A 25,849-nucleotide genomic window follows, 5' to 3' on the forward strand; every position below is an offset into this window, starting at 1 on the left:
CCACTTCTGCTGTGCCGACGGCGGTGCCCGGGGACACTCTCAGCCCTCTTTTTGGAGATGAGGCTCGGCAGGGGAAAGGCAAACAACTGCGCTATGGAGGGACGAGTTGCAGTCCCTGTAGGCGCGAAACTTCCTATCCCTGGGGCAAAACGAAAGCCTTTGCATGACTATAACGTAAAATTAAGAGCGTTCAGAAGGCAAGAGGGTCACTCCGGCCCCTGGGGGAGTCCTGCGCCCGAGGAACTGAGGATGGAGGGACCGGGAAACCCGGCCTAGGCTCGCCATCCGCCGCTCTGAACTCTGCGCTCCAGCTCGGCGGGCCGGGGGCGCCGGTAAGTCCGTGTCTCGGGGTGGATTTGGATCACTTCAACCGCCAAGTGCGCATCGGGGCGGCCCAGGGGCTCGCCGGCAGCCCCAGAGCGCTGGGGGCACAAGCCCCGGCCCCTCGCCCGCGGCAGAGCCCCAGCGAGCCAAGGGAAGGGGTGCGAGGGCCAGCTCCGTGCGTTCCTGCTCAGCACATCATCCCTAGCTCAGGCTTCTCTTGCCACCTGAAGCCCCCCGCGGTGTGATGAGGTACCCTTTATCGGGGGGAAGAGAGGAGAGGGAGGCTGTGCCCACCTCATCCTTCCTCCCCGGGGTACGGCTTTAGGGCGAAATTAACAAGTGGGCTGTCTCTCAGCTTGTCCCCAAGGAGTAGAGCCTTGTGTGCAAAAGGGGTGGGGATGTGGCGGCTTTCTCGCGGAGGTTTATTATTATTGGGCGGAGGAGGGGGGAGGGGGAGTCTGCCGAGCAGACAAAATGCGGAGCCCCCCCCGCCCCGCAAGTGTGTGCGGAAGGCGGGCGGCCGCGGCTTGTCAGACACCGAGGTAGAGAAGGGTGTGTGGGGTGTGAGAGGGTTCAGCAGCACCCAGAGCATGCTCTCCATGCAACAGTTCCCTGCCCTGCCTGCGGAGGAGGAGCGCTACCGGCAGGTTCTCTCCGCCAACCGGGTAAGGCGATCCCCAGGGCGCTCCCCTCCACGCGTGGGGCCCCCTGGGGGACACGGGGCCGGGGGCGTGCGAGGGCGGCTGACTCCACCGCTCGGCGACCCCCGGGGTGCGGGTACGGGGCAGCGCTTTCAGGGGGACACCCCCACCTCCTGCCGCCGCCGGGTGCCGGGCGGGAGAAGGGGAGCTCGCTCAGCCGCCGGCCCGGTGGGGAATCGCCGCGCACCGCCTGCGCTGCCGCTGCGGGGCCGAGCGGCAGGTAGCGCGGGAACGCGGAGAAGGGGCAAGCCCTGCTCCAAGCCCCGCGATCTGCAGTAGGCAAGGCGGACCCGGGGCTCGCAAGCAGAAACAGTGCCGTGTCCCGGGGAGTTGCGGTCTGGGGTGGCGGCCGGGGGCAAGTGTCCACCCGCTCCCAGCCTGCCGGTGGGGCCATCCTACAGCGCTCCCGTGGCCAAACTCCCGATTGCGCGGCTGTGCGGGCGAAGCGCCGGAGCGGACGAGTTTGGGGCGCGGGATGTAGGTGAGTCGCAGTTAACGACGGGTCGTTATTCGCATTTCGTGGAGAGCTTACCCGTGCCCTCTCCTCAGTCCTCTCACGAAGTCTACAGGGAAAGACGAACGGGGATGATGTGCCGGTTAATTGCTCCGGCGCTGGAAGGAGCGGGCAGCAGTCGCGCCAAGCCCGACGGCAACAGGTCCGTCCAGGATTTTCAGGAGCAAAGTTTGCGTTTGACCTCCATCAGGTCGGCCGTGGCAGCTCTCCCGGCGGCCGAGCTCCCGAGGGGACGACGCGCCGTGACCTCGTCCCCGGCGCGGTAGCTGCCTCCCGGCAGCAGCGAGAGCTGGCTTCACCCTCCTGTCGGATGCACCCTGGGGGCGGGTGGAGGGGCTCCCCCCCTCCCCCGCTGCCTCCCGACCGTCCGGCGGGATGGTACCGCATGGTACCGCTGTCTGCGGTGGCCATCCTGCGGAGGGTCACAGGGAGGGTCAGTTAGTCCTTGCAGTGAGAAACAGCAAAGTGGTCTTAAGTGTCTGAAGGGGATAGCACGGGTGTTCCCAGTCTCCCAGCACAGGCCCTGGAAAGAGGGACGAGGGGGGTGGAGTAGCATGCCCTTATGGGAGATGCTGCACGGGGAGGGGGACTTGTACGAGATGGCTGACGCGCTAGTGCGAGCCTGAGTGTCCCCTGGTGTCCCCGGTGCGGGTGGTGGTGTCAGAGGAGGAAGCCCGTGAGGGGCCGCTGGTGAGGAGCGGGGCCAGGAGGCGGCTTGGTGGGCAGCGCTCCCCGAGCCTGTGCCGGTGCCGAGCGGGAGCACCCAGCAGGGTGGCTGGCTCCTCTCTCTCGCCGGGCTCTATACTTCGGCATACTTCAATAGTGTCGTTGCTCCACTTGATTTGAAATGCAGAATCCTTGGAAGCATTTCATGGCAGACGATTAATTAATTAACCAACCTTTTTTTTTTAATTTTTTTTTTTTTTATTAGCAGTCTTACTGAGATGGTGAAACTCTGAAGTGAAATCAAATATCTACAGCTTTTAATGCATTCACAGCATCTCTTGGGAAGGTTCAGCTTTCAGCAGTAAAAATATGGGAATGGATTTTTCCATATGGCCACTTACACCCTTCCTGTGTTCCTAAAAGATGGACCAGGCAGTGGGAGTTAAACTGTAATTCTTTAGTTTTGTTTTCACAATGGACACCTTAGTTAGTGATCTCTGTTATAGGCTTCTCAGGTACTGATACAGCATTGAATTAGTCCATCACTAATCCAAACAACTGTAAAGGAATAATACAAGGAAGTACAGAACTGCTTTTGTTTATGTGTGTCTGTAAAAACTGGTGACATCTCATGAGTGTCTTGGACATCGAGGTTCTGCAGGAAGCTTCAGGCTTCTCTGGGGGACAGGGGAATCCCAAACAATGTCCAAACCTCTCTTCAAAAGGAAGTGGTCGTGACATTTTTTCCCTCCTCCATCAGCCATTTATGGGCTATCCTGACAGCTGGGTTTTTCAGTCTTTGAGGGGAGCCTGGCCCTTCAGCCTCTCATATAATCATCACTCAGCAGTCACTTTCCTGAGGAGGCTCTCAGGGAGGTAAGCCAGGCAGCACAGCTCGCTTGCCCAGATTAGAAGGATCTCTTGGTGATCTATTAATACACAATGGGACCATCAGGACAAAATATTGGTTTTCCCAAGGCTTTTGGAGTAGGGGCTATAAAATACTGAGAAAAAGGATTCACTTCCTCTCCAGAAAGCTTTGTTGGAACTTAACAGTGTGCCTGTGTTAGATAACCTGAGCATGCAGTGAATCAAAAGTATAAGATGGTTTCAAATGTGTCACATTTGGAGATGTTCTGCAAAATGTGCAATGCACGTAGGGTAGTTTCATATATCTGTATCACTGGTTAGCTGCTAATTATGTATTAGATGATGTCTGCAGATGCAAATGAAAGCCAGGACTGTTAACAGTGCCAGTAATTATTTTAAAATGCAGGCCTACTTGAATGTAGGAGCTTTTTAAAATTGTTTTTGCTTTTGCTTTTTTTTTTTTTCTGCTAAACTGATATATATATTTTGGTGTTACCATTCTAACCCTTGAGGAACATTACTATCCTGCCATTAGACTAAATCCACATAAATCTACTAAAGCCAGATGCAGAATTTCTCATCATTACTTGCATGTCCAAGTAAGGAGGGCATGCAGAGGCTGGGGTGGATAAGCACCCAGACAGGGATATCCTTTCCCAGGAGTGGAATAGTCCACCAAGAGAAGGCATGGGAATGTTGAGATGGTTACATCTGGTGAAGAAGTTCAGCAGGTCCCAGTCTCACCTCTACTCAACTGCTGTAACCAACAAATACTGAACTCTAAATTAAACTTGTACACAAGTGGGAACACAGTGCTTTAGTTGGTGTGGCCTACTGGCTGTTTAGGCTCTGTAAGTCCTTGCCACACCTTGGCCTAGCAGATGCAGGCCATCCAAGTACAGCAGGTACTTCCCTAAGAGATGGGAACTGTGACTTTGACCCCACCTGGACCAGGAGGCCATGGATCATCTGCTTTCCGGCTGAACAGAATGTGGCAGCTACACACAATGGCACCATCTTTTTGGTGTGGTCAGTTTTTAAAAGATGGGAGCTACCACTGCATTGTGGGGAAAGTGTTGAATCAGTGTGTCTGGGAAGGTGCTTGAATGACATGTTTCTAAATGAATGAATGACATGTTTCTAAATGCCAGCCAGCATTTGGCAGGGCCAGGGGTCAGGTCACTTGCAGCAGGGCAGTTCTAGGCTTGCACAGGTAGCCTTGACCCTTTCAAATGCGGGAGCCAGACATCTCATGAGCTTTAAGTATCTTTAGGACAAAGCAGCTAAACAGCAGGGCTTGAGGGGCGCAATCTGATTGCAGTTTGAAATACTGATATTGCTACTCTGTCCCAGTTTCTTTTCCTACCAAAAAGAAATGTACCTCATAAATGGCAGTCTGTGTGAGTACAGTACTTGAGGGCCAGGAGAGGAATGTGGATTATATCCCCTGATGAAATGACAAATTGTCACATTAAAAGGAAAGCTTAAATCCTCCTTGAAAAGGTTTTCACACACAGAACAACCTCTGAAGACAAGAGACCAGACAGCTTTCATGTTGACTACCCTCATTGCCTTTGTATTTTTAATTTGTAGTGACCTTCTTCAACCAATTTTTTCATGAGAGGGTATACAGTTTCATCTGGAACTTTCCTGAGTCTCAGTCTGGGTGCTTAAGAGCCTCTTCCACTTGCTGGGATCTGTAACATGAGGAGTTAATATGTGAAGTGGATCCTAACTTCCTGAGAGGCTGCATATCATAGAATCGTAGAATGTTTTTGGCTGGAAAGGATCTTAAAGATCATCCAGATCCAACCCCCCCTTGCTTTGGCAGGACACCCACAGGTTTGTCAAAGCCTCATCCAGCCTGGCCGTGAACAATTCTAGAGATGAGGCATGGAGAAGCACGGAGGGAAAAGAGGGAAGGAAGAGAGCGTGTGCCTTGCCTAGATGGCTTGTCTCTTTCCTTGTGTCCTCCGGCCGGCCCGACTGCTCTCTCTTCACAGGCGGTGCAGAGGGAGGAGCGGTGCGGGCTGGCGAGCGCGGGACAGGCCGGGAGTGCTGCGGGATTCCCCCGCCACAGCCGCCTTGCCCGGCTGTGCTGAGGGACGGGTTGGGGGAGCTCGTTTGCGAATGCTTCTCCTAATCCTCAGCACCGCGACAGAATATGATGCCCATCGCATCCCTTCCCTCTGTCCCCCGCCCCTCTATAAATAACTCTCGCTGCGTTGACTTGTCAGATTCCGCCGGCAACGCGGATCCCTTGACCCGAGCCGCCTGCAGTGGAAAGTCTGAATGCAAAAAATACCGTAGTAAAAATAGAGCGGCCGGGTATCCCCTCCGGCAGGTCCTAGCGCCGGGACCCACGGGCTCTGGGGGCCGCAGCAGCCCGGCCGCTCACGGCTCCCCGCGGGCCTGGCGGCGGTCCGGGGAGCTTCCCGAGGCGTCCAAATCCCTGTGCCCTCCGCTGCCCTAAAGCTGACTTCTCCCTTTTCAGCTGTCAGACAGGAGCGTAATTCATTTCTGCTACTCTGTTGTGGGACTGATATTTCCCTTCCAAGCGGTGCTTTTAATTTTGGCTTGTCTTTCTCAGCAGCATGCATGAAACAGATAGGAATAAAGGTTTAATATGCTAAATGTAAAAATAATAACAGGGTGACAATCGAGGAAGAGCTTGCCGCTTCAAAAAGAGGCAAGAATCTTGCCACATCAGAAGTCCAAATGAGATTTTGTCCATGCATATGTTGTGCAGACTACTCCTCAGCAGGGATGGATTCAAGCCACTATAATTTAAAGCATTGCTTGTAATTATTTGTTTATGGATATGGTGGTTGGTTTTTTGTTTTGTTTTGTTTTTCTGCTGGTTGTTTTACCTGCAAAATCTGAATATCTGGTGGTAGATGCCAGTGACAGCAGAAAGTGTCATCTGATAGCTGCTGTCACCTGGCCCTCAGCACCCAGTGGAGCGTGGTCTTCCTGGATGTGGTGGTGGTGGTGGTGTGGCTCAGAACAGGGGAGAGAAAACAGTAAGAATGAAGCTGAGGAAGCTCGTGTGTAGAAGGTCACTGGGAGATCACTTACCCAGTTACCGCTCAGGGAAAAATTGACTTGACTGGAGGTTTTATTTATTACTGATCAATATAAATATTAAGTGGCTGATTCAGGTGCTGGGAAACAAAAATGAAGCATTAAAACACCTGGGCAAAATGCCTCTCCTTTACAGTTCCCAGGCTCACTTCAGACTCCTCCTGCCTCATTATTGCTGTAGGTGGCACTCAATCCGTTCAATAAAGCAAGAAATTGTGCAGGGGAGGACTGTGGTTCTCTGCTGCTTATTCTCACTCTTATTCTACTTTTATGTGGGTCCTCCATGGGCTACAGTCCTTTGGGGAATATCTGCTCCACTGTGGAGCACCTACTCTTCTGACCTGGATGTTATGGTTTCTCATTCTTCCTCTGGTGTCTTCTCATTAAGGCCACTTCTCATTAAGGCCACTCCTTAGTTGCTCCACTGCCAGCAGCTTGCCACCTACACCCATGGCATGAGCTTGGGAAAGTATGTTTGTTCTTAACTGGGCAAAGTGACAGTGTTACCTCCATGATTTTCTACTTTCCCTGTCCCTTGTCCCTGCTCCCCAAATCATGAAGGAATGAAATGAATCCAGCTGTCCTTCAGTTCCTTTTATCCATCTCTGTCATTAGAGTGGAACACCTGCAGCATCTGCTTCTTTGGGTGCCACACAGGTTATAATTATTTTATACATATTTATGCATACATAATATACATATTATATATCCAAGTTAATACTCTTGTCAGCATTAGGTAGGTTTTATGCTTTGCAGGGTAGAAAGTGAAAAGAGGCTGGAAATCAAATACTGCCAGAGCTACATTGAAATGGTGAAGTTTATGCTTTGATGATTCAAGCTCTGCCCTTTGTTGCAAAGCATCAACTGATGTTCCACATCAGTATGTATTATGTGGGAACAAAGCTTTGTGGTTTTGGAGGTTTTTTGTTTGTTTGTTTTTTTCCAAAGAGAAAGCAGAAATTGAGGCAGTTTAAAAACATTTTCCTCATAGAGTAATCCATGGGGCACAACTCCTGTAAGCCTGTCAGGAAGAAGACTGGCAGGTTGCATCATTGCAGGTACTCCTGTAAGCTATTGCTCTTCCTGAATTCCAGGGTTCAGTTTCTCTTGCAAAAGCAACATCTTCTATATTGAACATTTAGGTTATCTTCACCCAGTCCTTAGGGAAAATGAAGTGAAGACAAATACAAGTTTCCTTCTTTGGGACTGGATCAGACTGCATCTATTCAGTTCATGTGTTATAGTTCAGAGAGGGCTCAAGATCAATGCACAGTGGATGGTGCTCATGCTTTGGGACCAGCTGGGCAGTGGTTGTCAAAGTCTGTCTTTCTCATTTTCCTCAAACCTGTAATGCTCAGTTCTGCCATTTACAGAATCTAGTGGTTTAAAAACTACTATGCTAGAATCTTCCATGTCTCATCTGTTGGATTCCAGAGAGATTTCACTTAACAGTGATTTAACAGTCAGAGTAATTGCCCAGAGCAGTTGCCTTTGCTTGTGACCTTAAAGAGCTCCCAGTTTGAAAATAGCCTACGTTGTCACTCAGATATTACTGAAAATTACTTGAATGTGTCTTGTACTCAGGAAGCATTTTCTAGGAAGACAGGCTCGTTTTTCCCCTTTCTGCCTGTGAATGAAGCAGTAAGAAATCACTTACGTGATTCTTACATTGTTCATCTCATTAGATTTTAGAAAGCATTCAGGGCATTCTCTTGGAAATAAAACCATGAGTAGCTTTGAAGAGCTTTCTATCTCACTTCTCTCAGATCTTTTGCTGTGTGGATTATTTTGTCTATGTTAAAGCTGGCCCAGCAGCAGTGGGACTTGGAGACTATAGAAGCAGAACATGCTACAGATGTCACTCTGTCCCCAACCTGTGTTTTCCCATCTTCAGGAAGAAGCACAGACAGCTAAACCCACCTTGCTTTAACAGCCTGTTTGTTTCTGCTACCATGCAGTGCTGAGGCATGGCTGAGGGACAGATTACTGTTTGAAAGATGCTGGTTCTGATCGTGTATAAATATTGTCTGAATGGATAATGTATCTGAAAGAATAGCAGGAACTGTAAAATAAATAGCCATTTTTGCTGTGGTACCAAAAGAATTAAGGAACATTTCTAAGCTTTGGGTTGTCCCTGCTCTTGCCATTTTAAGTGTGTAAGTTTAAATAATTTGTAGGGCATGTAGACTAGAAGGAAGTCAGCCTGAAATTATGACTGAATGTGTTTATAAGTTATGAACAATTCTCCTTTTCCCTGTAAAATCAGAGTATGTGGAATAGTGTTGATAGTGATCTGTAAGGGCAAAGAACCCAGATGGTTTTTATTTGCTTTTTGCTCATCACATACAGGATTATTATGTGACTTGGAGATTTCCAAAGAAAATGTGAATGGGAGGGAAACTGGCATCCATTCTAAAGATGGCAATTAAACTGAATAGTCCTAGCCACAAACACAGTGGGATTTTTCTTCTTTGACAACATAATTCACCAGGTTGTTATTGTTTCTGTTACTTAGATGGAAGTTTTTATCCCACAAAACCTTATGTTATTCATAAACCTTTGATGCTGTATCAAAGTTGTATTCAAAAGCCTACACCAATATAAATGCCTTTTTGGCCCACTTAATGTTGAGTTTTCTGTATCAGCTTGTTATTTCATAACTTTAACAATAATGAATAGGTTTAATCTCTAGTCAACTCTTCAGTTACTTCTGTCAAGATGTCCTGGTAGTTCCAAAAAATATCCTTCTCTTTATTTTCTCCCACTGAAGCAAAATGTTCACAGATTACATGTTTCTGAACAAAGTGATATCCTACTGCAAAATGAATGAGTTGACTCTAAATTTTATAGGTGGAAGGTTATTGACCTGCGAGACATTATGTGAGCCCATTTTCATCTTTGGGAAGAGGACAAGTAAATATGCAGCTATTCTATGTCCTTTCCTTTGATTATTATTGCTGCTGCTCTTATTATTGGTCCAAGTGTTAGTACCTTTTTATTCACAATTCAGGAAAAAGTCAGTAGTGCAAAGTAAGTATTACACATTCAAATTCACAGTTTTAGTTTCTTCTAGGCACATGTTTATAGTGTAAGAATAATCCATATGTTTTAGAGAAAAATGATTAAGAAATGCATGAAATATAAGGGGACAGGTGCTTTTAAGAAGATTCCTGCCATTCATTTAGCTTGCATTCCAGTTTAACATCCAGTTAATATTACTGGAAAATTCAGATTTTGTATAGGTGAAGTAATGCAGGTGGCACATGTATCATGTACTGGTCATCTTCAAGTTCAGAAGGCTAAGCCTACTGATCAGGCATTATCAGGAGAAGAAAATTGAAAAAAAAAATTCAACTATAAGGTCTAATTGTCTTATGGGTTAAGGCTTCTGGTGGGATTTCTACACAGATAGTGTACTGGCATCATGAGAGTTGATAAAGTCACAGGAGCTGACAACAGGGCACTTGCCTCAACATCAGAAGGGGAAAGATCTCAAGGATATAGAAAGAACTGCAGATAGTTTTCATAATCTAACATATTTTCCATATATGAACTATTGCTTGGCTGGGTAGTAGATCCCTCAATGGCATTATGAGGACCCCTGCTTACTGCCCCCTAATGACAATCTTCCTGCATTTTATGGTAGTTTCTATCTTTCAACTTCTTTCCAACATAAACACTGCATAGTACTTTAGTCTATGCCTTGTTTAAGGTATTTTGATGCTTTTCATTCAAAATTGTCTTCTAAATTTCTTTGTAGAGCCCCATCCTGCATAGAAGGTACTGACAGTAGGCTGTTAGCCCTAATGAGATGTCTTTATGGGGAGAGCATCTGTAAGCTTTGTGGTGACAGCAGCAGCAGATATTTTTGTCAAGTGCTTATGCCATTATTCAATCTGTTTTATAGACTAGTAAGTTAGATACTTTTTCTGTCTGAAAGGAAAATTTTCATGATACCATAGGCTTTCCACCCATAGATGTTATTATCTGTCATTTCTGTGCTTTAATATGACAGGCATGTTATTGAAGTGACACCCATGAGATCAAATTCTTCCGTATCTGGCAGAAGATGAGCTGTAAATTTTAGTCCAATGAATTCTTTAGTCTTTCTGTAGTCAGATGGAACTGTATTTTATTTTTTTTTCTTTTTTCCTGCCTTTGTTGTTTCAGAAAATCAACTGTTGAGCACGCTGGTCCAGATAGGCCTAGGAATTTTTTAAAATACCTGCACTGAAAGCAGCTCAGAGTTACTTCATGGTGGTTTTTTTTTTTTTTTTTATTGCAGTCATTACTGAAATAATGGCTCTCAGGTAAATGGCATTTCATTAAGAACTGAATTTTTTAGCTGTCAGAATAGATTATCTGACCTTTTAAGTATCCTGTATTCCGGCTATATTCTCATTTAATACAAAACATGATTGTATTAAAAGCAAATGACTTGTTGACTTGAAAACCAAACACTGACATTTCCTAACTACAGTGCACATAGGACTTAATTCAAAAAAGCCTTTGTTGAACTGAGTTTTCTAACAACAGTGGTAGGGAGGGAACTTGCACCAGTATTCTTTAAGTACTGAGAATATGTTTTAGTCCAGTGCTGGGCTAAATCTAGTTTATACCAAAATCACCAGCATTTTGGGTTGGTTTCTTGCAGGCTGCCCTCAAATTTCTGCTTCTAAGTCTTCTTGCCATTGCTTTGGAAAGCAATATATCTGCAAGGTACCACAGTCTTTCAGACTTAGATAATGTTTCAGAGAAACTATTGACTACAGGGAGTTGTAGGAGATGGGTTTCTGGTCTTGGTCACTAACCTGCAAACTTGAAGTGAGCCAAGTGAATAATCGTGTAACACTCCTGTTTCCTTTTTTCTCTGAAGATTCTGTTATTTATGCTTTTAGTCCCTTATTTATTCCTCTGTTCCCTTTTATATTAGAGAGGACAGAGCATGTCTGAAATTTATGCAGATACCACTGGCATACTAGAGCACTTAAAACTGCTGCATATATTCTTTGTCTATTGCAATATCTGGTGGCAAGAGGAAAATAAACAGTATCAGGGAATATATTGAGAGTAGGTATAATGCATTTATGTTTGTCTATAGGATGCTTTCGTTGAATTCTCACTGATGATACAGGAACAGTTATCACTATCTCCAGTTTTACTTCATGTTTACCATGGATAACGATGGAAAAAACTCACGTAGATGTCCAAATGACAGAAAATTGGAAAAATTAAGTTTATGCTTGCTATATCACTGGTGATAATTTTAAATAGGTTTATTGTTTCTCATTAGGTCTTTTTCTGTAGAAGGGAAAAATACAATTTGCTATTTAGCTGCCTATGAATATTTACTTTGCTATTGCACAAAACTAGCAGTCTGTGGTGTTTGGAGAAGCATGTCTTTCACAATCCAACATTCTTTTCTTGAGCAGTCACTGAAAGCAAATTTGGATACAACAGTCCCTTTTAAAATCTGTGGTAAGTAAGTTGTCAGTGCAAAGGTTGAGGTTTATTGTTGCTTTCAGGAGCTGACAAGAAAGGAAATGTTTGAGGTTCTCCTTTAGTATGAACATTTGCCTGAAGTAGCTAGTATCCACAGTGCCAATAGACTTTAGAAAAAAATTTCTCACAGAAAGAACACAAGAAGCTCACTGTTTTAATTGGCACACAGTTAATGTTTCTCTTAGGTTAACTCTGAGGCATCTGTACAGCAGTGATGGTAACACTGCTCTTCAGTTATACACTTGTCCTTGGCATGATTAAGATCTCATGGACCTCCAAAATACTCAATATCAGCTCCTCCTCACAAGAGTAAAAATAATTAACCTAGTGATTAAAACAATTTCTCTGTGTTTACTTAATTATTGGAGAATACAGTTTTGTGGTTTTCTGATAATGCAAGTTTTTTACTAAGACAACTCCTGTAGAGTTGTGGGTCAGCAATCACTTTGCATTAGACTGGGTGGGCCTGGGCCCTTTTGCTTGAGATTTGTAAGAAATGCATCCTGTTTGGAAGTCATTCCTTTAGGAAAATGAGCTAGATCATATGTTTGTTTGTCTGTAAGAAACTGAGAGCCAGCTCCTAAGTACTCTAATCACTGGGCTATGTAATGATGCTCCTGCTCCCTATTATCCGGTCTAGCAGAACTGTTTTTTGTTTTTTCTTTTTTTTCACAGTGTCATGACTTTAAGGAATAGTGTTTTGACTGAGAAGGAGTCTATGTTCAGGTGGTTGTGATACTCTGCTGAATTGTAGGTCTAATTTTTAACTTCTTAAGAAGAGAGAATTGAACTCAACAGCCTTGTTTCCTGTGGGGGCACTGTAACCACTGCACTGGCAGAAAGGGCAATTTTATGCCTTTTTTTTTTTTTTTTTCTTTCTGCGCTTTTGAAAGTAGTTATGTTAACTGGTTTTTGTGAGATATTTATTCACAACAGAGAGGTTCTATTCCTCTGTTACCTGCACATACACCTCCCAAGGGAGCCTAGTACAGTCTGTGCAAATCAAGGTTATGAAATTAGGGGAAGCCTGCCATGGGTAGCTGCTAAGCTGCTATATTCCAACATGACCAGAAGCAAAACTTTAGGCAGGTTTTGGGGACTTTATTATGAAAGATCAGGCAAGTGTGGACTGCAGTAAATTACATAGTCAAGCAGGAATTGTCTAAATATCACTATGATTTTTGTTGCTAAAAGTCACCAAAATCCTTATATCTATCTTTGCCAGGATATTTGAGGTGTTACTTGTGGGTAAGGACAGTAATTTAGCTGAAATATTGCTAAACCTTGGATTGCAGCATTTTCAAATTCTGAAAAAGTTGTTGATTAAGAAAAACACTTCTGACAAACTTTATCTTTACATTTTTCTTGTTGTGGGAAATGGTTATGGTCAGATAACAGACCTTAATTCACCCAGGCTGTACCTTTTCAGCAGAGACAGCTACCACTCATATTATTTTTTCTCTGAGCTGGCTGTTTCAGATGTTCAGATAACTCATGTTATCTGATGATAACTCAGGTGTTCTTTAGCTGACCATCAACTTAGATCCTGCTTGCTGGATAAGCCCAGTAGCAGGACAGTGTTGAGAATGAATGACTGGAATAGGAAGATTACCAACTGAGACAGTGCTGACACCTCACACCATACTGGTGCTCCTGTGTCTTTTCATTGTTACCTGGTCTTGTCTTTGAATACTGAAAGCAGCCTAAAGGAGTCATATGGGAGAAGGTCAGATAACATGTGATGCTTAGCAGTATCAGAAATGGTACTTGCAACAGCAAAGGTGAAATTTTCTTAATTTCTCCTGTCTGTACAGTGTCTGTAGTGCCCAGTAACCAGGAGTATCAGAGATATATGATAATTCCAGTATTATCAGCCAAGAAGTTTTACTTACAAATAGCCTTTGTGCCATGCTGCAAATAGAAACGTTGCAGAATCATGGAAAACTATGTTGTAAATCCTACTTATGCCTACAGTCTTCTCAATCAAGGCAGTAAAGTGAGGAGGAAGTTTGGAGGGTGGGATACAAATGTAGTCTCTGTGCAGTAATTCCTGAAGAAATACCAACTTTCATTTGTGCCAGTCAGGGTGGTAAACTGTTATCACAGAACAGCACTTAGAGCAGAGCAAGCTGAAGAGGTAACCCACAGAGAGTGGAATTTACAAGAGTAATAATATGTATGTTGTAGACCTCAGTCTCTGGAGGTTCTTTAGGGAGAGGCTGTCAAGGTAATGGATGCGTTTATGCTCTTGTGTTCTGTCACAACCAACCTCAACGTGACTGATCTTCCTGACAAAGAGGAGATGTCTTTTGGAAGGCATCTGGAATTAATAATCCCGTCATCCACTTTCATTTTATGATAGGGAAAATTGTAATTATTCTTAGTCCATTTGGAATAAAGCAGCATTAACTTCATAACAGTTTCAGTCTTGCTTAAAATATTGATTTGGCATTTTGGTTTAGTTTCTGTTTAAAAAGTGGAACATTTTTTCAGTATATGGGACCACAGCCTTACTGGAGTTATGTTTAAAAAGATATATTAAATACATATTTAAGCTTTTGCAAAAGTTTGGATTTTTGTACTTTGCTCAGCTCAGTTGAATTCAGAAAACAATTCTCTTTTCATTTGTATTCCACTTATAGAACAGAAAATATTAATTGCAAACTCTACAGAATATTACAATGTTATTTTTTAAAGTACTTAAAAAATGAGACAGCATTATTGTGTATAATAAGTGGAACAGTCCTTACCATTTCTACTATCCCTTAAAGATTATAACAACTGCTTGATTCCTTATAAAAAGAAATTTTTGAACATGGAGCTCTTGAGTAATCAGTAATGTATTATTTTTTATTATAACAAGCTGTATTTTGCCTTAATGCTGGAATTTATTATGTGCCTTCCATTTTTTCACATGAAACTCCTGTTGAACTTCTAGTTCATAAGCAGTGTTTAGAAATTTCAATGAGGGTGTAAGTCTGCAGATAATGAGTGAACTAAACCAGGTTATATGGATTACACTGGGCTGTCCACCAAAATGAAAGTTTACATACAACCTTTAATTAAGATACTAAAAGCCAACTATAGCATGAATTAAAATCCCCTAGCAGTCTGTGTAAGGAGGTGGACTGCTATGGGAAACACAGGAGTTACTAGTGACACCAGAATAATGAAACTGTGCTCTTCTGTTTTTCAGGTCTTAGGAACAGATGAGGATAATATGGGGGATGGTTGCTCTCAGAAACTTGCTTCTGCCAAGTTCCTTCGACTTCTGCTCCTAATACTGATTCCCTGCATCTGTGCCCTTATCCTTTTGTTGGTGATCCTGCTTACCTTTGTAGGTGAGTGCTAATGGAGTAGATTAAGATAGAATTAAAAGGTAACAATTTATAAAGAAATTTTTTTTCTTTTTTAAAGCCTTCCCTTTATTACCTTTAGAGAAGCTGACGTATCACGAAATTGCTTCAACTACAAAATGAGAGAGATGGTAATGCTGTGTTAAGGGATTACTTTCTTAGAAAAAAATCTGTTCTACTTTCAGTGCTGAGAGTTTCTGGGATTTTTACTTTTTTTTTTTTTTTAATTAAGGGAAATATTTTCTACTTGAGCTTCTTTAAGTACTTCAGAAGCACATCTCGTAAGAAGTGAAGTATGAGGTATATAGATATAAATCTATTTTCCTATTTTAAACTAGCAAAGTCAATACACATCATACAATCCAATAGCAAGCATGGGAGGAAACTAAGCATGTCTCAATAGCACCTTCAGCACTGTCAAAACTGAGACAAATCCCTTTTCTCAGTTCAGTGTGTAAAGGATTTGCAGCAAGAAGCTGTAGGGAAGCTAAAAACCAAACCAAAACCGAAACCAAGGCTGGTGAATGTTATGATTGACAAGTAAAGATCATGTGATGTATCTTTAGGAACAGTCTGAAGTGGATTAACGTCAAGCAAGTCTGGCAATTAGGAAATATGATGCAATCCAATTTACTTTCCTTATGTTTAGCATTCCATTTCTGTCCTTCATAGCCTCTGCCCTAGATTTTCACTCTTTAGTGAGAAAGCAGATAAAGAAGCAGGTGTATTTATGTCAGCTCTACTTAGTCTCCTCTGAAGCAGGTATTGACATGACACTCGTTGAAATGTATGAAAATCTCTGGGAAAATGGGACCTGTTCTGATCAGGACTATCTCCTCCCAAGTCAGTGTAAGATGAAGAATAAGGTTTGGTGTTATTACCCAAGTCTAAAACTGGCAAAGCTCTTTTCAGCATCTTTTGAATTAGCATGATTGTAATTCAGTATTCTTCTAGCTCAGTTAGCAGCTTTCATTTTATGAGCATTGATAGCCTGGAAACAAATATATCTCATGATTGCAATTAAATGAAGAAACTCTGTGGGCATCTTTAAAATGTGTGTAATATACTATAGTATCTGCTATTTACTCAGAATATATTTCATCCAGAATAGTAGTTCATATTAATTTTAGAACAATTATCAATGAATTTCGTTACTGTCTGATATTGGTATCATGACTCAAAATGTAAAAAATGAGTTGATACTCAAAGATATTTTTATATATAGAGAATTCTCTTCTTATTTTTTCACAAAACAGAGGAGTTAAATTTGGTGGTTGTCATTCTAGTATCTTTCACTGGTGCTTAAAAAATAGAGAACTCCAGTATATCATTTATCACCTTATGAACTTTTTTTATTTGACTAGGGTAACAATCTCACTAGAAAAATAGGCTTTTTATATTTTTCAAGAAAGTGTTTGTTTCCTGTGGTAAATGTGTAGGTAATTATTCTTTTTGTTCTGTAATATTTTGTAATTAAATGAGGCATGTACATGTGAAAAAGAACATCTTAGCACTTCCTTATTCAGTCTCCCTACATCTGTTTTGTTGCCTGTATATCAGTAGAATTTCTGATGTTGAAAAAAACTGTAAAACTGGTGTGGGTGGAAGGAGACAGAGCAGTAGAGTTGTGTTGTGGTATTAGAGAATATTGTACTCGAGGTGTGTCCTGGGGGCCTCTTCTTAGGATATGTAATTAATCAACCTTTCAAAAATTATTTACCATCAAAGTATTCAAGATGCAAAGCCTTTGAAATTGTGTACAAAAACAAAGGACAAAACAAGTTATCAGTACAGATATATGTTATTTTGGCTAAAGGTACAGGAGACTTCAATAGTCCATAGAAGAAAATATCAAGCTGGGTTGTTTAGTTTTGATTTCTCTTAAGTATTTACACTCTGGCTCTGTAACTCTTTTCTTTTAAAATGGTGAGAGGTAAGATTACCTTCAATTTGTGCTCAAGTTTGTAGTTAGTGTCCCATTTTGCTTACAGTGAAAAACAATCCTTAAGTAATGAATAGTTTGCAAGTATTACAGAGGTGACAATTAGTGTGTTTGTAGGAATAAAAAACCTCTGGCATTTTCATCCTTTTCCTTGCAGAGAGGAAGTGTTCTAAACCATTTTAAAACCTGTTTTTAAACCTTCATAGATGGTGAGCATTATACATTTTTTTTTTTCTAAATTGTACCATAATTACTTACTGTTGCAGTTGTTTACTTGAGAAAATAAGATATATTATACTTACTGTTCCCTAAAGGAAAATCAACTACATTCACTGTATAGAGATAAATGCATTCCATGGTAGATGTACCATTCCTCACATTCCTTCACATTAGTATCCTCATTTCATACTTATGTGGTCTTCTACCATTTCTTGTTAACAGCCCTGAACAACTAATGCTTTGTTTAGTTTTTTTCTGTAGAATTCACACAGGTCTTGTGACACACATAAAGAATAGCTTCAGGTTTGTCAGACTTTTACAGTGCAGATGTAGTTTTTGGGCATATGATCACACTGCAGGACCACATCAAATAAACCTGCCTTTCAGGCAAGCAGCATACGTACCCTCTTATCTATGCAAAATGTTAGGCGTGCATGCATTTTTGCCAAATAATATTGTAAAAATCTGTTAGTTCATCAATGCTGGTGGAAATGAGGCTTACAAATGAATTCTTTAAGGTGAACTCTTGACTATGGATGTGCAAATAACAGGTTTTGGTTCTATCACCGTCCTTACATTATCAGCATTTAGTGTTGGCTCTGACACCTACTTTGAGATTAATTCTGGTTCTTGATGAGAATTATTACAAATATGTGTGATGGGTTGTATTTAGCATTTTCATTTTACTGTCCTTAAAAATAAAGCTCAGTCTTACAGATGCATTTTTATTATCCCTGTATAAGTGTGAACCAGCCTGGCCAGTTCTCAAATTTTTTTGGGGGGAAAATCTGTATCAAGACTGTCCACCTGAGAGGTGCTGTCAGTGTTCTGGCATGTCACTGGTTGAACAGTGGTCATTACTAGAAGTTATTTGTGACACCTGTACTCTACTTTCCCTTCTCCTGAGAGCACAGAAGGAGCTGTATCTCCTTCACAGAATAAGCATCAGGAAAAGTACATCATAGTGAAACTGCTAGGCTTAGCTTTGTGGCTGTTGGATATTCCACATTCATAAAGTAACATGCCTATGTCAAGACTCGTGTTTCTATTTGGGAACCCATACTGACCCATAAGGTACTTTTTGACACACAGATGAAGTGAAAGTTGCAGGGAGTTACAGTCATACTCCAGAGTCAAAGGATCTTGACCCTTGAACCATTTGGAGATGTAGGAGGTTCTCCAGGTGATGTTGAGCCTCGAGGCATATTATGCATCCTCAAAATCTAAATCAGCACGGACATCCAAAATAATCATGAAAGCAATACAGAATATAAAAAATTCCATTGTCAGTCAATGCCAATATCTGTTGTAAGACAGGTGCATAAATTTAGGAGTTAAACATTAGCATACAAATAAACAGTTTGGTTCTGGGAGTTTTTCTGATAAAAGATGGCAATCATCAGCTAAATGATCCATGGTTCTTTAATTTGATCTTGCCAACATATGGGGAATGTCCAAAGAAGTGTATCCCAGAGCAGCCTGTATCTCATCCAGATATAAGAACTAACTTAGTCTAGCAAGCCTTCTTTACTGATACACCTGGAATATTGGTGAAAAAACAATAAATGCTGTGAATCAGAATTTCTGCTGTGAGACCTCATTGAGGTGAGTGGGAAATCATTCTTGTGATCTAGACAATAATAATAATAATAGTGAAAATCTGGTTGTCCACCCACACATGTAGACAGAAGGTCACAGTGACTGAAGGTTGAATTCTGCCGTGGTGTAACACAAGGAGCCCAAGGGAACTATGGGCTTCCTTTCATTTGCCACTGCAAAATGAGGGTTTCAACACAGGACAGAGTTCAGGATTGGTTTCTGAATGTCAAAAGAACCATTATGTATCTGTTACATTTAATTTCTTAGATTAAGAAAAGCTTTATAAACTTTCTAGATACATGACATGTCTTGATCAACAGATAGGAAAAAAAAAAGACACCAGATAAGATTTTTTTATTAGACCACAGTGTTACGACTGTAACTGTGAACTCTCAGGCAGCAATAGCTGTTAATATGAAAGGTAGCTACTGTCTTCACCTCCAGCCCATTAGTATGATCCTGACATTTTTGCTGAGACTGTTGTTTTAAAGTGAGAAGTTGATGAAATGGAAAAATCTCTCTTTCTGCACAGGACCCCACTTTGGTCTACAGCTTCTCTAAAGGATGCTTTCCACAGTGTACTTTTTTCATTTTATCTGGGAACTGATCCATTGTTTGCATAAGTTCCCAGTACAATTACCAAAAAATTGCAAATAATTACAGCTGACTTCTTTTTCTCCCTTTGGGCAGCTGGGAAGCAGTTTAAGGTAATGTCTTCACTTGACAGGAGGAGCAGGGTATAAAGTCTGTTACTGGAGCTCAGCTCATGTGCAGTGTTTTGGTATTCTCTGGGACCCCAATATTACAAGAGATGTGTTCATTTCTTCAGAATGCAGAGTCACAGGGACAGACCCTGCAGAAGAAATCTCAGTCCGCAGGTGCTGGCTGGTTTTAGTAATGCATTTTATTCCCTGTGTAACTGCCTCATCCACTACAAATCCTTTGGCAGACTGCTTTGCACTGTTTCATTAGCTTTTTACACACACAGAAAAATCTTTCTGAGATTTCCTGCCATGAACTGCTAGAAATCACCCACAGTATACTCTGCCAACATTGCAATTTATTAGTCTGAACAGTGTGACTATTTCTTAGATCTCATAATTGTTCATTTCAGGTCTTTACAGAAATCATTAATTCCCCAAGAGTGAACCACAACTGGAAAATTATCAGTAAAACTGTTAGCAAAGCATCTCTTTGAACAGTATGACCTTGGTGCCAGCTCCTCATTTTCAAGTGAAGGCTACCACGCTGTATATTTCCATCATCTGGAGATCTCTAGCTACAGCTGGAGACACAAATGCAAAATGATCACAGCTGTTGCTCAACTGTTTAATTATATGGCTTACAATTTACTCTCTACAGCTCTGTATAAACTCACATCTGAAGAATGGTTGGATATAGTATGCATGTATAGATGAATAAAATCCATGTTCTGTATGTGTTGTATGGCTGTTAGCAGGCATTAATAGAGAATAATTCAGTCCTCGTTGTTGAAAAGATTAAAAAATAGCATTGTTTTAAAGCATCACACTGTTTTCTTAGATATCTTAAAATTTAAATAGTTTCTTCACGGCTTTTGATGCTATGAAAAATCTTCAGTAAGCTTAATTTAACACTGAAGATACACATTACTGGGTTTTTTTTTTGGGGGGGGGAAAGGGGTTGGGAGGATAAAGGATGAGTATCAAAGCAAATGAGAGCCTAACTCAGAGAGTGGACTCCATAGCCTGGCATTAAGTGTTTGAGTTCCCTTCTGTGCAGTAGAGAACAGGAGGAAAATAAGGGAGGAGAACAAGGTGACTCAGGAAGGTGATCAAAACCACTTCCATACTAAACAGAAACAGAGCTGTCATCATGAGCAAGCAACTGGGGAATGCCAAACAGAGACCTGTGCCTACTTCTCTCAAGTGCATATGTATCCGAGCCCAGGCTCATCTTCTTTTGTGAGGGATGAAACCCCAAATTATTAAAAAGAATTTTAGTACTACTAATGGTCACTTGAGTTGATACAGTTGGGAAGGACTTTTTTGTAGAAGAGGTTCATTTTGTGGTACAGATATGAAGAAGAGAAGGGGAATTTTCATCACTAGAAAACTGAAAACAGAAAAAAATACTGCTGTTGGAAAGATGGTTTGAAGCAAACAAGCATTTGGATATCTCAGTGATAGAAGTAAATGACCTCATGGGTAGATATAGACATAGCTATTATTTGTGGTTCTAGAAGAATGAAGAAAAGTCTGAGTGGAGAGAGGATAGAATCTAGGAGGTAAAACAGTATTTTCCTTAACAATATTTATGGGTCCACTGTATTAAACCAAAAGGGATTTTTAAACTTCTCTCAAGACTTTACTTGTCTTGTAATATATTGTCTGCTGTTCTGTTGAGTGATATATAAATAGCTAATCATTTTTACTTTCATGTTAAATAATTATTCATAGCTCTTTGGGACCAACCTTTTTCAGAGTTCTGCTATTTTTGTGTTGAGTGGAGGAGAACAGAGGAGCCTAGGGAGGAGGAGAGAGAATGTAAAAAAAATCTTCCTCAGCTATTCTTGAGTTATAGAAAAAAGTTACTCACTTTTCCAAAGGAGGAAAACTCATCCTTCTTAACTTCTTGAAAACTACAGAAAAAAATTACTGATGTTTGAAACTTGAGACAAAGTAGGCTTCTGAATCATAAAGATTTAAATCTTTGTGTGGAATCAAAGCATCCTAATACAGCTACATGTAAGTGAGTACAATTTCTGAGCATGATCTGTCACAATTGGTTAGAGTTTAGCAAATCATATTTCTACTGGTCCCTGTTTATGAAACCAGAGCACATTAATTCTAAAGTTTGGCCTGACCAGCGGACTCAAGAAAAAAAAAAAAGTTGCTTAAATAATTTGCAGGTAGGAGATTTTTAGTTTCTTCTGTAAAATACACCCAGTAAATGTCTCTAAATACAAATGAAATTGGAACATTTGCTGGTGGAAAAACAGAAACCTTAATGTGTATACACAAATTTCCCCAGGGTTCTTCTAGTAGTAGATAAACATGAAGATTTACTCATGGTTAGCAGCACTGGAGCCAAAACAACCCAGGCTGGATAAATGAGAATATGGTACATCTCAAATGATAAGTTTGCATTGAATCCCAATATACTTCAGGAATCATACAAGTTTGCTTGCTGGTCCAGTTACTAAAAAGTTTACTCAGTAAAAAGAAAGTGCTAAGATTTCCCCTTCTTGGCTAATATTTTCTTTTCTTCTTACTTATAAAGCTTTCCCACCCAAAGTAACCTCAGACTCTAATTGGAAGTTGTTTTTCTTCTTGGCATTGTTAGTTATTTTTAGCTGAGGAAATAAAGATTTCCTCCTACCCAGTCCTTGAATTTCAGCCCAGTCAGCTGCTGTAGTCTGGCTGCAGAGTGCATGATGGGGTGAGAAGAGGCAGCAGCAGTGGGAAGGGACTTGGGAAACCCGAGTGGGGTTGGGCTGCGTGTGGTGCCTGGAGCTGGCAGAACAGTGGGTTTGGCAAGGGAGAGAGCCAGGGGTGCTGGTGGGTGAAGTGATAACAACATGGAATTTTTTCTAAACTTCTAAATATTTCAAGTTAGTACCACAGTCCCAAAATCTGCAACTTCTTGCAGCTGTGCTGCCTTGCTGAGTGTTGGTAAATGCAACCACTCAACTCAAAAAGAAGTTCAGGAGAGATGGTGGTAGGTGGTGGGTGAACTCAAGAGTCAGCTGTACCCAGCAGCTAATGAAGGATCAAATCAGTGTGAAAGCTCAGGAAAAAACAATTTGCACATCAGAGGGGAGAGAAAGATCTGTGTGATTTGCCTTGAGTTCAGAGAGTTTGAAGAGAGCAACAGGGGGTGAATTCTTGCTAATGCAGTTCAGGTGTGACCATCTTTTTGGCTTGAATGCCTGTAGGCAGCAGTAAGGGTGAGAGGGAAGAAAAAGAGATGAAAGGAAAAGCAGAAAAAATACTTCTTTTCCAGCCTTCCCCTGTTTTGGTTTAATATTTTTTTTTTCCTATGGAAAGGCTGTTGTCTTGGTGTCCCATCATTGAAAAGCCAAATGTTCTTGACTCCCTTGACAATAAACTTATTGATTTATTGTCTTGAAACAATATGAGAGGGATGTTTAAATATCAGTAAATGAAAGCTATTAAAATTATCTGTTGTTGCCAGGACCTTTAAAAACAGTTCAGAGATTTTGTTATAAGGGATTCTTTTCAATTATTTGTAGTTGAGTCTAGCTGAATTGTGTTTATTATATATATACAAAATATATGTTATACATACACTCTTTTACATGAGTAGCTAGTGGCAAATATTGCTTTTGCTATTACTAAAAATTTCTTGTATCATGATATGGCATGGTGCTTCTCTTCTAGCATTAAGTATGACTAATATATTTGGTTAAAAAAAAAACTAAGTATTTTTAGCATTTGTTGCAGATAACTAAGCTATATGCCCTATATATGTTTGAGATACTTACTTTATTATTTTGATTAAGTAAATATTTCACTAATAGTCACAGGTTAAAAATAGATTGTCTTACTGTTTAGTTTGCATTCTATGATGCTTATGGGATGCATCTCCTTGGTGTTATGCAGCTGTTTTAATTTTTGAACTGTAATTACTTGCAACTGTTTAACACACTACATAAGCAGTAGTCTGTGTTTGTCTTTGATATAATAAATGAACAAAACCCAAAATACAGCAAGTGCCTAAAATTTTGGATACAGCTATATATTTAACATTCAGTGTCAGAGATGAATGGCAGAGAACTCATAGTCCCATATTTAGCAGTGGTAGTTTAATTATCTCATCCTATATATAGAAAAAAACCTTTTTCTTCCTTTTAAAAGCTAGTAAATATAAAATATACTAAAATGTATTTGTTCCCTTGAAGCCTTAGAATTTGTTTTCTGAAGATGGTGGTACTATGAAAACGAGAGATGATGTGATTTAGAAGGAGGAAAAAAAGTAGTATTTTTTTAGGGCCACAAAGATGATCAGAGGTTGGGAGAACCTCAGCTCTGAGGGCAGGCTGAGAGTTGGGGTTGTTCAGCCTGGAGAGGAGAAAGCCCTGGGGAGACCTCATGGGAGCCTCCCAGTACCTGAAGGGCCCTGCAGGAAAGCTGGGGAGGGGACTTCTCACCAGAGAGGAGAGTGACAGGACAAGGGGCAATGGTTTTAAAATGAAAGAGTGTAGATTTAGATCAGATATTAGGAAAAAATGCTTCACCATGAGAGTAGTAAGACACTGGAATAGGTTGCCTAGGGAGGTTGTTGATCCCTGGAAGTGTTCAAGGCCAGATTGGATAAGGCCTTGTGCAACCTGACCCGGTGAGGCTGTGCCTGCCCATGCAGGGGGGTTGGATCTTGCTGATCTTTCAGGTTCTTTCCAATCCCAACCATTCTGTGATTCTATGAACACTGTGGTATGTTGGATGAATGCATGTTGGAGCTGTTGGAAATTACACTCTTTTAGTTAAAACAGGTAAGAATTGAGTGACCTACTACAAGCAAGATGAAAATTATTTTAGTTCACAGAAGCATTTCTTTGTTTTTCTATTCAAATGTTTCTCTGTTTCTCCTAGAGTAGTCATAGCTTTTGTTTTGACATGCTACTGTTATTTTGTTGCGACCTGAAATTCTTAACTCTAGTTCTCTTTAATTTTAATTTTGAAACATTATTTTTTAAATTTGTGCAATTATTGTTATTATTAACCTCCCAAACCAAATTGATAATACTTTTCCTTGAGGGTGATGGTAATTTCAGTGCAATTTTTTTCCTTTATTCCAGGTGTGTTAGAAAAAACTTGCTTTTATTCAAATGGAAGCGAGGTCCTTGCCATTAATGGTGACATGGAAACATCTGAGGTTCTTTTGCCAAACATGGTTGAAAACAGTTCCAAAGCTGATCCCACAGTGGACCTCAGCACACAGCCCTCTTCCTGGAGCACCACGTCTTTATCCCGCATTAACCAAATGAACAAGAGCTCAAATATATTTAGGGAAACTTTCCAGGAAAATTCATTTGCTCTCGGAACTCAAGCCACAGTGCTCAGTCCTCACCCTACATACGATGCTGCTTTGGCAGAGGGCTCTGAAAACAGCACCCAGCTCTTTGCCACTGCAGAGGAAGTGACTTTGTGGTCTACAGATGCCTCCTTTAACAACACAGAGAGAATTACCACTCTGGCAGAATTAAGTTCTACTCACCCATCTGTGTCACAAAAAATGGAGGAGAAAAAAGGTAAGTTTACATTTTATTTGTCTCCATAATTCTGACCCAAAAAGTACAGAACATATTGTTTGTATGACTCCCGATGTGTTTCCTTGAGTTCTGAGGAATGTGTTCCTTTTGATAATTTTTTTTGTTGTGCACATTCCATGTTGCAAGCAACTGGTTTCTTATCAGAATATCTGATTGAACCCATTGAGAAAGATGCAGTAAATTATTTCAGGTATGAATATTTAGAATACATTTTTCAATTGGTGATAACCATACATACTTACCAAGGCTGAAAATGAGTAGCCATATTCAGTTCATAGGTTTAATTTTCTGTGTTTCTTTAACATTATGTATGTGGCAACAACAACTGGGGTCGTCATTACTTTTAGAACTTTTTCTGTGCTAATGGATAAATTCTTCTCTAACTTGAAGCAGCTACTCTATGTAGCAATAAAGTTACAGAGACAAATCAGAGGACTACAGTCAAAATGTCTAGAGAGAATAATAATCTTTAACTCTGATCAGTGTGTTTTGTTTTGTGGTTTTTTTTTTTGTTTGACCATGAAAGTAGGTGCATTGTATTAGTGCTGTGGTAATTTAATTGACTCATCATGTCAGTGAAAGGTTCCCTGTTACTGTTTTGTTTTGCTAATAACTGAAACACTAGGGTACCATATTACAATGAAATTATTTCTCTTGAACTGCATATCATCTCTTTTGCTCTCCATCCCAACAGAGCACAAAGCAAACCTTATTCCAGATCACAGAGTGATCTGAAATAGATGGTTAGTCAGTGACCTAAAAGTTACAGACTTTTAAATGTGTTTTTGAAATTTCTGT

The 25,849-nt window shown here is 41.1% G+C and overlaps 1 protein-coding gene across 2 annotated transcripts in view; it reads left to right on the plus strand.

The window, feature by feature from the left end:
* Nucleotides 1-776: 776 nt before the first annotated feature.
* Nucleotides 777-25,849, plus strand: part of CORIN (corin, serine peptidase) — a 116,511-nt gene continuing 91,438 nt past the window's right edge. Inside the window, exons 1-3 of one of the 2 annotated variants that reach the window (XM_071743614.1) lie at nucleotides 777-989; nucleotides 14,858-15,002; nucleotides 24,578-25,030. In XM_071743614.1, the coding sequence (XP_071599715.1) occupies nucleotides 915-989; nucleotides 14,858-15,002; nucleotides 24,578-25,030 (673 nt within the window). In that variant the 5' untranslated portion in view covers nucleotides 777-914. Of the gene's footprint in view, nucleotides 990-1,144; nucleotides 1,507-14,857; nucleotides 15,003-24,577; nucleotides 25,031-25,849 lie in introns of those variants that run through there. The other variant, XM_071743615.1, reaches the window with a different exon arrangement.

This window comes from Heliangelus exortis, chromosome 4 (genome assembly GCF_036169615.1).
Source record: "Heliangelus exortis chromosome 4, bHelExo1.hap1, whole genome shotgun sequence".
NCBI classification, from domain to species: domain Eukaryota; kingdom Metazoa; phylum Chordata; class Aves; order Apodiformes; family Trochilidae; genus Heliangelus; species Heliangelus exortis.